This window comes from Adiantum capillus-veneris, chromosome 3, assembly GCF_014529385.1.
Source record: "Adiantum capillus-veneris isolate H3 chromosome 3, ASM1452938v2, whole genome shotgun sequence".
NCBI lineage: Eukaryota > Viridiplantae > Streptophyta > Polypodiopsida > Polypodiales > Pteridaceae > Adiantum > Adiantum capillus-veneris.
This window is the reverse complement of record NC_140933.1, coordinates 85,660,646-85,673,010: the sequence shown is the minus strand read 5'-3', so window position 1 is coordinate 85,673,010 and position 12,365 is coordinate 85,660,646. Positions and strand designations below refer to the sequence as shown.

Sequence of the window (12,365 nt, the reverse complement as noted above, 5' to 3'; positions counted from 1 at the left end):
GCTATTTGCTACTTTCCCCCGAGTACATCAGTTTATGCATCACCCAGAGGACAGTCCCCTTTCTCTATTCTTGATGATGACATATGGGAGTTCTCTAGTGATGGTGACATTATCATACTAGGGGACTTCAATGCTAGGACTACCCATCACCAGGCAGTGTTTTATGATACTTCAGAGGAGATGCTAAGAGAGCTAGATGTCATGGAGACGGGCCTGTCCAGACTATCACACGATGTGGAATATACTGAGTATGGGCGACACCTGATAGACATGGGCACTGCACATGGATTGGCCATCTTGAATGGCCTACAGAGATTTCCTGCTGCGGGAGGTTTTGCATGCTTCCCACACAGGCTTGAGCCAGCACAGTGGACTATGTCATGGCACAGCCGAATCTCATCGCTAGTATCCAGGATCTCACAGTTGGGCCCAGACCGGTCGTGGTAGCAGTAGATCATGCTCTGTGTCGATGACCATCTCTTTCCAGTTCAATGTAGCACACAGGCCACGGGTAGCAGCCCCCTACTCACTACACATTCACACGGGAGACGGATTCTGTATACATGGACGGGATCTACAGACGCCTATGCACTGAGGACACGGGGCGACCTTTGGAGAAGCTAACTACTATACTGACACAGACATTGCATGAGGCAGCAGCAGAAGCATACCCACACACCCAGCCTGAGCAGAGCCGCCGATCAGGAAGCATGCCCCAGAACAGCTGGTACGATGAGGAGTGCCGCCAGACTAGAGCCAAACTTTAGAGGAAGGTGCTTTTGGAAGATGTCACTCACAAACAATCACAGATTGACTTCCGACGCCTCGTACGGCGGAAAAAGAGAGCTTTCTTGGCTCAACTCGAGCAGGATCTATATCAGCTATTCTTGAGTCAGGACTTGCGGGAGGCATGGCGGCTCTTTCATGAGCAATCCCCCCCCCCCCCCCCCCCCCCCCCCCCGCAATTTCCTCCACAGAGACCTGGGGTCAGTACGCATCATCCTTGTACACAGTACCTGGACAACCGCCCCTCCCCAACCCCCCCGACCCATGCCCACACACATGTGCTTTTTTCACCGCTGAGATGGTGAAAAAAGCCATTGACAGGATGAGGACTGGGAGAGCATATGATCATGATGGCTTAGTCGCTGAGCATTTCATGCATGCCAAAGACCTACTAGCAGAGCTTCTAGCAGTTATGTTTAACTGTGCCATGTGTGAGGGCCTACCGGACACTTAAAGCCTATCTACGATCGTACCTATCTTCAAGGCAGGAGACCCCATGGAGCCTGGGAATTATCGCACTATTATGATTGGGCACACACTGGCACGGTTGTATGCATCCATTCTTGAGCAACAGCTGAGTAGATGGGTAGAGAGGGAAGGAATGCGTGCAACTGGGCAGGCAGGGTTCAGGAGAGGCTTCTCTACTCTTGACCATATCTTTACACTCAGGGCCATCATCGAGGAAGGCAGATCTCATGGGAGACGGATCTATTGTAGCTTTGTGGACTTCCGCAAAGCTTTTGACACAGTACCCAAAGCTAGATTGATGCGCAGATTACAGGAAATGGGAGTACCCACAGAGCTCATTTGGGGATCATGGCATTGTACAGATCAGTAGTAGGGCATGCACGCACCCCGGAGGGACTTTCTACACCGGTTCACTCCACTATTGGGGTGAAGCAAGGCTGCCCGCTCTCTCCTACTCTTTTCGGTATGTATGTGGATGAGGTTTCTGACTACATTGACAGTGATGGGGATAAAGGTGCACAGTTGGCAGGGACATGGATTCCACTTTTGTTATATGCGGACGATATCGTGTTGATCTTCGAATCCCTAGAGGGAATGCAATGCCAATTGGATGCTTTGCATACGTTTGCCCACGAAAGTGGTTTGTCTGTCAACCTTGGTAAAACCAAGGTTATTGTGTTTAATACCACCCCATAGTGGATCAGGAGATCAGCACCTACATTCACATACGGCCAGGAGACTGTGGAGTACACAGACGCTTACACTTACCTTGGAGTGGTTTTCAGCGGACCCACATTCTCACTCAGAAGAGCAGCAGAGACCAGACTGACTAGAGCCCACGCAACACTGGGTAGATTGGAGAGGATGTGTTCGCAGGTTCAGTTTCAGGAGCCCCGGACGAAGCTCTAGCTCTTTGACACCTTGGTGGCTTCAGCATTGCTGTATGGGGCCGAGATATGGGGGCCCTCTTTGGATCACCACGGGAGGTCGGGTCGCACAGACGGATGGGGGAACATGGAGAAACCTCTCGTCTCTATGATCTCGCAGCTCATTAGAGCCAAGGCATCAATACCACGGGCCATTATCTGCGCAGAGCTAGCGGCCCCCCCACTGGTGGTGGAGGCGCTCACCAGATCAGTCTCCTTCATAAACCACACATGGGAACTTCCTAGAGACAGATATGCTCGCATAGCACTTGAGTCCTCTCGACAATTAGCCATACAAGGAGATACAATATGTTGGTATGGGGAGATGACATCATGGTTTCAGGCGCATGGGTTCAGCATAGAAAGGCTGCCTTTATTCCAGTACTCATTGGATGCACCATCTCTCATTCTTACACAGTCGGAGATCACCAAGCTCATCCGCCAAGACCTGACCCAGCTAGACACCAGGAGGACATGGATACAACCAGCACAAGAATTGGGCACGAAGATGGCTTTCTACAGAGAACACCTTCTCCAACTTACGGAAGATGGTTTTGTGACGAGACCAAGATACATGGATACCCACTTGTCTCATGGGATACGATGTGCTATTGGCCAACTACGCACATCGTCTCACCAGCTGCGGATTGAAACTGGGAGATACAGCGGAGTACCAGCAGAGGCCAGGACATGCCCCTTGTGTGACATGGAACCGGAGACAGAGCTGCATTATACATGCCGCTGCCCTGTCTACTACGAGATACGAGGCCGCTTCCATTGCTTGTTCAGAGAGGGTTTTGGACCACTCGCAAGAGTAATGGGATATGAAGATCAGAGATGCCTAGGTTTGTTCTTGCTCGAGCTGCGCAGACGCAGAGAGAGCCTGATGAATGGCAAGGCTAGCCAGTCTCAAAGATGGATCACAGACTTCTTCAGAGTAGACACATGACAGCCGCAAGAGCCACTCCCACAACAGAGCTCCCCCTCGTCTCACACCAGCGGCACATTGATCGACCGAGCGATTGAACTGGGTAAATCAAGGCGCCCACGACTGCGAAGGACTACACAGCACCGACGGAGGCTATGTCAAAAGATTCGGAGCACGTTGGCCAGGCATGCACGACGCCCGATCAGACTACTAACCATGGAGGAAATTGATGAGATTCGCCAACGACAGATGCTAGATTTTTTGTGATAAACCGCCCATTTTTGCTTAGTCTTTTGCTTAGCTCACATCGACCAACCTAGGATCCCATATCTTTGTTTTGTATTGTTGTTAGGTTATTTTCGTTACTCTGACTTTGTATCAGATCCACCACCTTGTAACTTTCTGGTCTCATAGGTCACTATGGCCTTTTGAAGACGTTAATATAACATTTCATTTCATTTCATTTCTAGCGCAAGCAGGTTTGTAGGAGGAAAATGGCGGATTGCTGAGCGTGCAGGTGTGCAGAAACGCAGGGGGAGCAGATCACGCAGGGCTGGAAATGCAAGGGGAGCAGGTCCCGCAGGGCTGGAAACGCAGGGGGAGCAGGTACCCAGGGGGAGCAGGGCTGGAAACACAGGTCGCACGCAGGTGCACCCTCTCTCTCTCTCTCTCTCTCTCTCTCTCTCTCTCTCTCTCTCTCTCTCTTGCGTGCGCGAGGTGAGGGAAGCTCTCTGCAGCACGAGGTGAGGGCAACTCCCTGGAGCGTGAGCGTGCAGGTCTGCTTTGTTGAGCAGCGTGCAGGTGGAGGGTGTGGGCAGCAAACAAGAGGTCTGCAGCCTCTCTGTCGAAAATGGCAAGCTGAAGGGCTGTTGACAGTAGATGTGAAGGGCTGTGGAGACGCAGGTGGAGCAAGCTACGCTACACACAACCAGGGAGTATGACAACGTGCAGACAGTGACAGGGATGACGCGCAGAGCAGAGGACGTCACAAACACAAAGCAGCTAGGCAGGTCGCAGGCTGCAGGCAGAGTGACGTGCTGGTAGGGTTTCGCCACACCAAAGGGCTGCACGCTCTTAGGGTTTTTGCCACGCCCAGGGGTCTGTTGCTGCTGGCACCTGGGGAGATCGAGACGCCCACGACTACGGAGGACTACACAGCATCGACGGAGGCTGCATCAGAGGATTCAGATCACTTTGGCCCCACATGCACGACGCCCGGTCAGACTACTGACCATGGAGGAGATTGATGAGATCTGCCAGCACCGATGCTGGATCTCTTGTGATCTAGCTATCCCAGCTAGCTGCTTAGCTCACACCTAGCAGTTTAGGATTCTATAGTATTTTATTTTATCATTTTGTCATTTTTGTCATCTTGTTACTCTGACTTTGTATCAGATCCACCACATTGTAACTTTCTGGTCTCATAGGTCACTTTGGCCTTTTGAAGACGTTAATATAACATTTCATTTCATCTCTCTCTCTCTCTCTCTCTCTCTCTCTCTCTCTCTCTCTCTCTCTCTCGCCAACGACCGATGCTAGATCTCTTGTGATTCAACTATCCCAACAAGCGTCCATTATTCTGCTTCGTTTTTGCTTGACTCACATTGACCAACTTAGGACCCCATAGTATATATCTTTGTTTTGTACTGTTGTTAGGTTATTTTGTTACTCTGACTTTGTATCAGATCCACCACTTTGTAACTTTCGGGTCTCATAGGTCATTGTGGCCTTTTGAAGACGTTAATATAACATTTCATTTCTCTCGTCGGGTGAAACAGAGCGCCCTGAGGGGCCGTCGACTTCAAGCTCAACTGGAAGCTGTATAAGCTGCGTGCTTTCCCACAAAGGGACCGCGTCCCATACTGTCTGCAGCTCAATAGAGGGGCAGTGCAGGTTGTCTTATGCATTCATTGGGCCCGCATTGGTCGCTAGTGCGCCTGCGTGCCAGTGCATTTGGTGCCCTTGCGAGGGTTGTGATTCAGCACCCTGAAGGGGTTTCTCATCGCCGTGAGAAAACCCTACAGGGGGTGGCGTGCTATCACAGTTATGTAGGCCGCGAGTTGCTACTACTTACAGGTGCAGGTAACAAGAGCTTACCCGAAGGGGCTAATATTTGCAGTAGAACCCCATCAATACTCAGCAGTGTTACTAAACACGAGCAGAATTGAGGGCCTGCGCGACAGGGGCCGTTACGATGGAGGTCATGAGCGCTTCACTAGTTTGCAAGTCCGGTACGAAGGCGACCTTCATGCTTACAAACAAGCGGATAACACAAGTGGAAAGGGAGATGAAGGATGGAAAGTAGAGATGGAAGGATGGTGGAAGGAGAAGGCCAACCTTGTTCAAATGTTCCTCAACGAAGGCACGCAATGGAAGAAGGAGAAAGAGGACCTGCACGTAGTGATACAAGCACTTAAGGCGGTTTCACAAGCACTTAGAGAAGAGGTCTCAGCCCTCAAGCGAGAGCTTGTTGATAGAGCAAGCAATGGACTAGAGGAAGGTGAATTCTAGCCCTTGGTGATAGAGGAAATCAAGGTCATCAAGGAACATGTACGATGATCAAAGAGGAGGAGAAACAAAATGGGGCATAGACATCTTCGTGGGTGGATGTAATCACGAAGACACAGAAGAAGGTGGATGAGGCCGAGAAATGGATAGGAGTTGCTAAGAACCGGAAAGGGAAAGAAACCACGTCTATCCCCACTCCTGCAATCATCAACCTGACTTTAGAAGAAGAGCAGCGAAGGAAGACTAGAGTTTTGCACATACGAGTAACCAGTCTAAAAGACCGAGATGATGTGGAAGGGGAAGTCAGAGAACTTCTCTGCATGATGGGTAGTGAGACTACTCATACAAAGGCATGGAGGGAGGGAAGAAGACACAAGGAAATGGGGAGACTTCAAAAGACAGGGCTCTAATCATGCGCTTCTGTCACGTGACACATCCAACCCTATGTGTCTGTGGACAAGCTACAACACGATCAGGGTTCAGTCAGTCCAGTCAGTCTACATTAGAAGTGATCTGGCACATTTGTGAGTCTATTCGTAGACCGTGCATGCCCAGTCACTTAGCAGTAGATGCATATCCTCCGGTTGCACACAGCATGATCATCAGTATTCCCTTCAGAATCCATCAGATTCAATCAGGGGAATTTTCCAACGCATTTAGCCTATTTTTGACATTTTTCACTTATTATTTTTAAGTGACTTTTGTTGGAAAGTAGGTAGGGCAATTTTGCTAATTTAATATATAAGCAAACCCAACTTAGCACAATTGGGCAAATGAGCAAAGAGCACAGCAGGCTTCCCAAGCAACAGGTGCTCCCTCCCTCTCTCAACAAGAACCTCTTCAAGCCCGCTTGGTGAGGCCACCCCCCTTCATGCCCTAGCGTTTTGGGATCGCCTACACTTCCTCTCCCTAGGCGTTTCCTTCCCCAACAAGATATCGCCATCAATCTCCACTGCTTGGCGTTTTTCCCCGCGACCGACACTCCCAGCCATTAGCGTTTTTGGATCGCTAGCCCATCTGTAACTTCAACGTTTTTTGTTAGCGTTTTCAGCATGGAAAACACAGCCATGGCAGTGTTTTCAGCAGGTACAACAGTAGGTACAAACAGTCCTAAAACGCAGCCAGATAGAGCAAGAACTTCAGCGTTTTTCATCACCGCATGAACCTCGACAAAACCAGTGATTTTCAGCCATTAAATCAGCAGTAAATCAGTCATTTTCAGCCTCCCAAAGTGGTGCAGATTCTCAGCCAATACCCCTTGATGGACAGCAGATAGAAGAGCATCGAATTCAGCCCTAAAGTCTTCATCGTCGTCATCGGCATAGTCCCCGTTTGCATCAGCCCATGCATCATCATTGTACACCTTTGTGCAATCAAAAGTAGACCACTCTCGCCGACGAGAGTGGGGCCTTCGGAGGAGGGTTTTACAAACTCTCGGGTGTCGTATCTCTCTTCTCTCTTTCTCTCAGTCTCATACACTTGCACGCACAATATCCGTTCACTTTGTTTGTGATCATAGCACTCTCCATAAAGACGGAAGGCTCTCTCCTTCCCTAAGAACTAAAAGGAACCTCGAGCAAATATAGATCACTAATCTTGAGAAAATACAACATTCATTCCGCTGCACCTAACATTGGTATCAGAGCTTTGGAAGTGTTCTGTACTACTCAAGGGAAGAACCACAAGAATTTTTTTTTGCTTGTTGCAGTTGCACGAACCGAAGCTCGCTTGGGTGTGTCGATTCCTAATCGTGTTTTGTTGAAGAGTGACAGGAATCCCAAGAAAGAAGGGCTTGTCCAGCCTCCCCTTGTGTCTCTTTTCACTCGTTGAGAGCGGACCGTGCACTTAGCGGCCGGCCAATGGACGTGAGGTGGGAAAAAGCAACCTTGGTGTGAGCGCAAGGCCGCCAAGGGGTGCGCCCGCAGAAAGGAGTAGAACTCGGGTGAAGAGAAGATCCTTCTCCAACGCGATTTGCAAGTGAAAGAAAACCTCAAGAACCTCAACAACCCAAGATTCTCACGAATCAAGAACCTCAAGATCCTCAAGAACCCAAGTTCCTCGCGAACTTAAGAACCCAAGATCATAGTGCATGGTCGTCACGCGAAGCGGAATGGATACTTCGCATACAAGTGATGAGCATGAGAGAGGCGACGAAGACTCTTCCCCACCAGGAGATGATTTCTTCAACCCTCCCCAATGTTTGATTTGGTGATCTACAATTAGTTTGATGGAGAAAATTGTATTCTTTTTCTAGTGCCCATCACCAAACTCGATGGAGGTAATGGTCAAGCAGATGATGGCCATGATGGATAAACAAAAAGCAAATCGCCTTGCTCACGACCGTGAGCGCGACGAAAGAAACACAAAACTTGCCACACAACAAGAAGACAATCACCTTGCTTTAGAACGCGAGCGCAACGAACGCAAAGAACGGAAACAACAAAGAAAGGCGGAAGAGGCGGCAAGAAACGCGGCCTCGGAGGCCGATCGTACAGCTCAAAGATTGGCTTTGGAGATCGAGTGTGAATCTCAACGAGAGCTACGCACTCAAGAATTGCTTCGACAAGTACTAGCCTCAAAGACCGAACCACCCAAAGATCGTGGGAGTTCGTCAAGTGGTACAAGCCACGACGCGGATTCCAACCATCCAGTCATAGAAAAGTTGACTTTCAGTAAGTATGACGGTAAGATGGATGCTACGGTTATTCATTCTTGGTTGCATCAATTTAATGCTTATTTTGCGACAACTAAGAAAACAAGCAATAGCAAAGTTTTGACGGCAGCTATGTATCTTGCCGAGGATGCCATCAATTAGTACCATGCATGGCAAGAGGCACAACTAGCCACACACCTAGAGGAGGCCGATGGATTCACGTCCCTTTCCTTCAATTGGGCTGATTTCCAAGACAAGCTCAAGGCGCGGTTTATGTCACCTCAGTACCTTGCACGATTGAAGGACGATTGGCGCTCTCTCAAGCAAATGGTATGCCAGTTATGTCTTTTTGTAATCGTGTTTTGCAGCTAGGTACCCAATTACGCAAATCAGATGATGAGTGCTAAGAGGCTTTTCTCTTTGGATTGGACGAGTATATCAAGTACGATGTCGAAGTCTTCGATCCAATCGATCTCAACAAGGCGGTAGCGATTGCTCTCGCACAGGAGATGAAGCACAACAAGGGAAAGCCTAAGGAGAACAAGACTTCCACAAGTACCTCGTAGACTTCTCAGAACCCTCAGAACGGTAAGAATGCTAAGAATGATATCTCTTCTAACCAATCTTCCAACAGTCTCTCATCAAAGAATTCTTCCAATGAATCTAAGTGTAAGGCTAACACAATTATCCACTTCCTTTGTCAATGCAAAGAATGATAACACGAGTGTGCCCCAAGTTTCTCAGGAGCCTCCCATTGATGATTCTCTCATTAAATGTTATGGTCGTACGTCGGGGCACCGTTTTGTCATATTGTTTGACCCAGATAGTATGCATGATGTGATCAGTTCCTCTCTTGTTGAGAGAGTCCGCCTCGAAGTTAGTCTGAGATCTCCTATCGAGATCTCTGGCTTTCGTCCCGGTATGGAGACTTCAAAAGAAAGGGCTCTAATCATGCGCTTCTGTCACGTGACATATCCAACCTTATGTGTCCGTGGACAAGCTACAACAGATCAGGGTTCAGTCAGTCCAGTCAGTCTACATTAGAAGTGATCTGGAACATTTGTGAGTCTATTCCTAGACCGTGCATGCCCAGTCACTTAGCAATAGATGCATATCCTCCGGTTGCACACAACATGATCATCAGTATTCCCTTCAAAATCCATCAGATTCAGTTAGGGGAATTTTCCAGTGCATTTAGCCTATTTTCCCTATTTTTGACATTTTTCACTTATTATTTTTAAGTGACTTTTGTTGGAAAGTAGGTAGGGCAATTTTGCTAAGTTAATATATAAGCAAACCCAAGTTAGCACAATTGGGCAAATGAGCAAAGAGCACAACAAGCTTCCCAAGCAACAGGTGCTCCCTCCCTCTCTCAACAAGAACCTCTTCAAGCCCGCTTGGTGAGGCCATCCCTCTTCATGCCCTAGCGTTTTGGGATCGCTTACACTTCCTCTCCCTTGGCGTTTTCTTCTCCAGCAAGATATCGCCATCAATCTCCGCTGCTTGGCGTTTTTCCCCGCGACCGACACTCCCAGCCATTAGCGTTTTTGGATCGCTAGCCCGTCTGCAACTTCAGCGTTTTTTGTTAGCGTTTTCAGCATGGAAAACACAGCCATGGAAGCGTTTTCAGCAGGTACAACAGCCGGTACAAACAGTCCTAAAAACGCAGCCAGATAGAGCAAGAACTTCAGCGTTTTTCATCACCGCATGAACCCCGACAAAACCAGTCATTTTCAGCCATAAAACAGTAGTAATTCAGTCCTTTTCAGTCTCCCAAAGTGGTGCAGATTCTCAGCCAATACCCCTTTGTGGACAGCAGATAGAAGAGCATCGAATTCAGCCCTAAAGTCTTCATCGTCGTCATCGGCATAGTCCCCGTTTGCATCAGCCCATGCATCATCATTGTACACCTTTGTGCAATCAAAAGTAGACCACTCTCGTCGACGAGAGAGGGGCCTTCGGAGGAGGGTTTTACAAACTCTCGGGTGTCGTATCTCTCTTCTCTCTTTCTCTCAGTCTCATACACTTGCACGCACAATATCCGCTCACTTTGTTCGTGATCATAGCACTCTCCATAAAGACGGAAGGCTCTCTCCTTCCCTAAGAACTAAAAGGATCCTTGAGCAAATATGATCACTAATCTTGAGAAAATACAACATTCATTCCGTTTCACCTAACATCTTCCCATTCATGGAGGCAAATAAGGACTTCTTGAAGAAGCGTCCTACACTAAAGAAAACGGGCATATTTCTTGGAATGACTTCACACTTACACAGCTTGCTTGTATGAAAGAAGTTATGCTTGAGATAATGACAGCTCGAGAGAAGGGGAAAGTGGCCTTCTACAGGGATGGACGAGTGGTTAATTTTGGAGAAACCCCCGCATGACAGTGCGAGACTTGTGGGACCACACTTAGAGTGGCTACATGGAATTGTAATGGATCTTTGCGCCTTGATGTAGGGGCCTTTGAGGATAGTTTCACAGGAGAGACATCATTTTCTACTCTGAGACGCATCAGGCCCCGGGGGAGGCTCTCCCCCATGTGAGCAGATACAGATGGGAGACAACTTGCAGACAAGAGACTCGATCAGAGCGAAGAGGACGAGGTTCAGGAGGAGTGGCAGTGTTATTCAGGGAGGAGCTACAGTCTTTGATACATATAGCTCGGAGGGATGAGCATGCTAGGTACATTTGGGTGAGACTGAAGGCTGAGACAAGCAGACATCTCTACATTTGCTATTTCCCTCCTAGTACGTCAGTATATTCATCACTTGGAGGACAATTCCCCTTCTCTATTTTTGATTATGATACGGAGTTTTCTAGATATGGCGACATTATTATTTTGGGGGATTTCAATGCTAGGATTGCCCATCACCAGACAGTATTCTATGATACCTCAGCGGAGTTGATGCGGGAGCTTGATATTACAAAAATGGGCCCGTCTAGATTATCACAGGATGAGGAGCACACTGAGTATGGCATATACTCGATTGATATGGGGATTGCACATGGATTGGCCATTTTGAATGGCCTACAGAGATTCCTTGCAGCTGATGGTTTTACATGCTTCCCACATCGGCATGGCGCTACTACAGTGGATTATTTTATGGCTCCGCAAGGACTCATTCCCTCTTTTCAGGATTTTGTGGTGGGAACTAGGTCGGTTGGGATAGCAGTCGATCATGCTATCTTGTCTTTCACTCTATCATTCTAGTTCAACACAGCTCCATTGGGAGAGGTCTCCACACATACTCGGTATACCTTCACGAGGGAGACAAATCACGTGTACACTGATGAGATACAGGCAGCTATGCACTCAGGAGCCAGGACGACCACTAGATGAGCTCACCCAGATTCTGACAGAGACGCTACATGATGCAGCATTAGAGGCATATTCCCACAGCTAGCCTACACGCAAACGATGTGGGAGCATGCCTCATAATAGTTGGTATGATGAGGAGTGTAGAGAGACGAATATCAGATTATAGAGAGAGGTGCTCAAGCCTCATGGGTACTACTACACATAGATAGTCACGGATTATCTTCCGCCGCCTAGTGCGACGAAAGATTAGGGCGTATCTATCTCAATTAGAGCGTGATCTGTATCAGCTGTTTATGAGGCAGGACTCTAGTGAGGCATGGAGGTTGTTCAATGAACACTGTCCATTGCCAGCCATCACTTCCACAGAGACATGGGGGGAATATGCTACATCTCTCTATACAGCATCGGGGTAGCCACCTCTGCTTGACCCTCTAGTGGCATGCCCAGAAACATGTACTTTCTTTACTGTTGACAGGGTAACGAAAGCCATCGACATGATGAAGACAGGAAGAGCACATGATCATGATGGTCTGGTAGTAGAGCACTTTATCCATTGCAGAGATATGCTTGCAGAGCCTCTTGCTATGATGTTTAATAGAGCCATGTATGAGGGGTTCTCTGAGACTTGGAGTATGTCCACTATTGTGCCTATCTTCAAGTCAAGAGATCCTATGCTTCCCGGGAATTACCGAACCATTTGGCTAGGCTATATGCATCTGTAACAACCTGTTGACGTGTCAAAGCCTAAAGAAGGGAGCCAACTTATAGATGCTG

The 12,365-nt window shown here is 48.3% G+C and overlaps 1 protein-coding gene across 4 annotated transcripts in view; it reads left to right on the top strand.

Annotated features, from left to right (window-relative positions):
* LOC147461233 (uncharacterized) overlaps nt 1–12,365 on the top strand; it is a 139,096-nt gene that overhangs the window by 81,779 nt on the left and 44,952 nt on the right. For 2 of the 4 annotated variants that reach the window (XM_086508833.1, XM_086508832.1), the window contains exon 8: nt 3,634–3,756. The exons of the other annotated variants lie outside the window; for them this stretch is intronic. In XM_086508833.1, the coding sequence (XP_086364959.1) occupies nt 3,634–3,756 (123 nt within the window). The remainder of the gene's footprint in view (nt 1–3,633; nt 3,757–12,365) is intronic. 4 annotated transcript variants of the gene reach the window in all.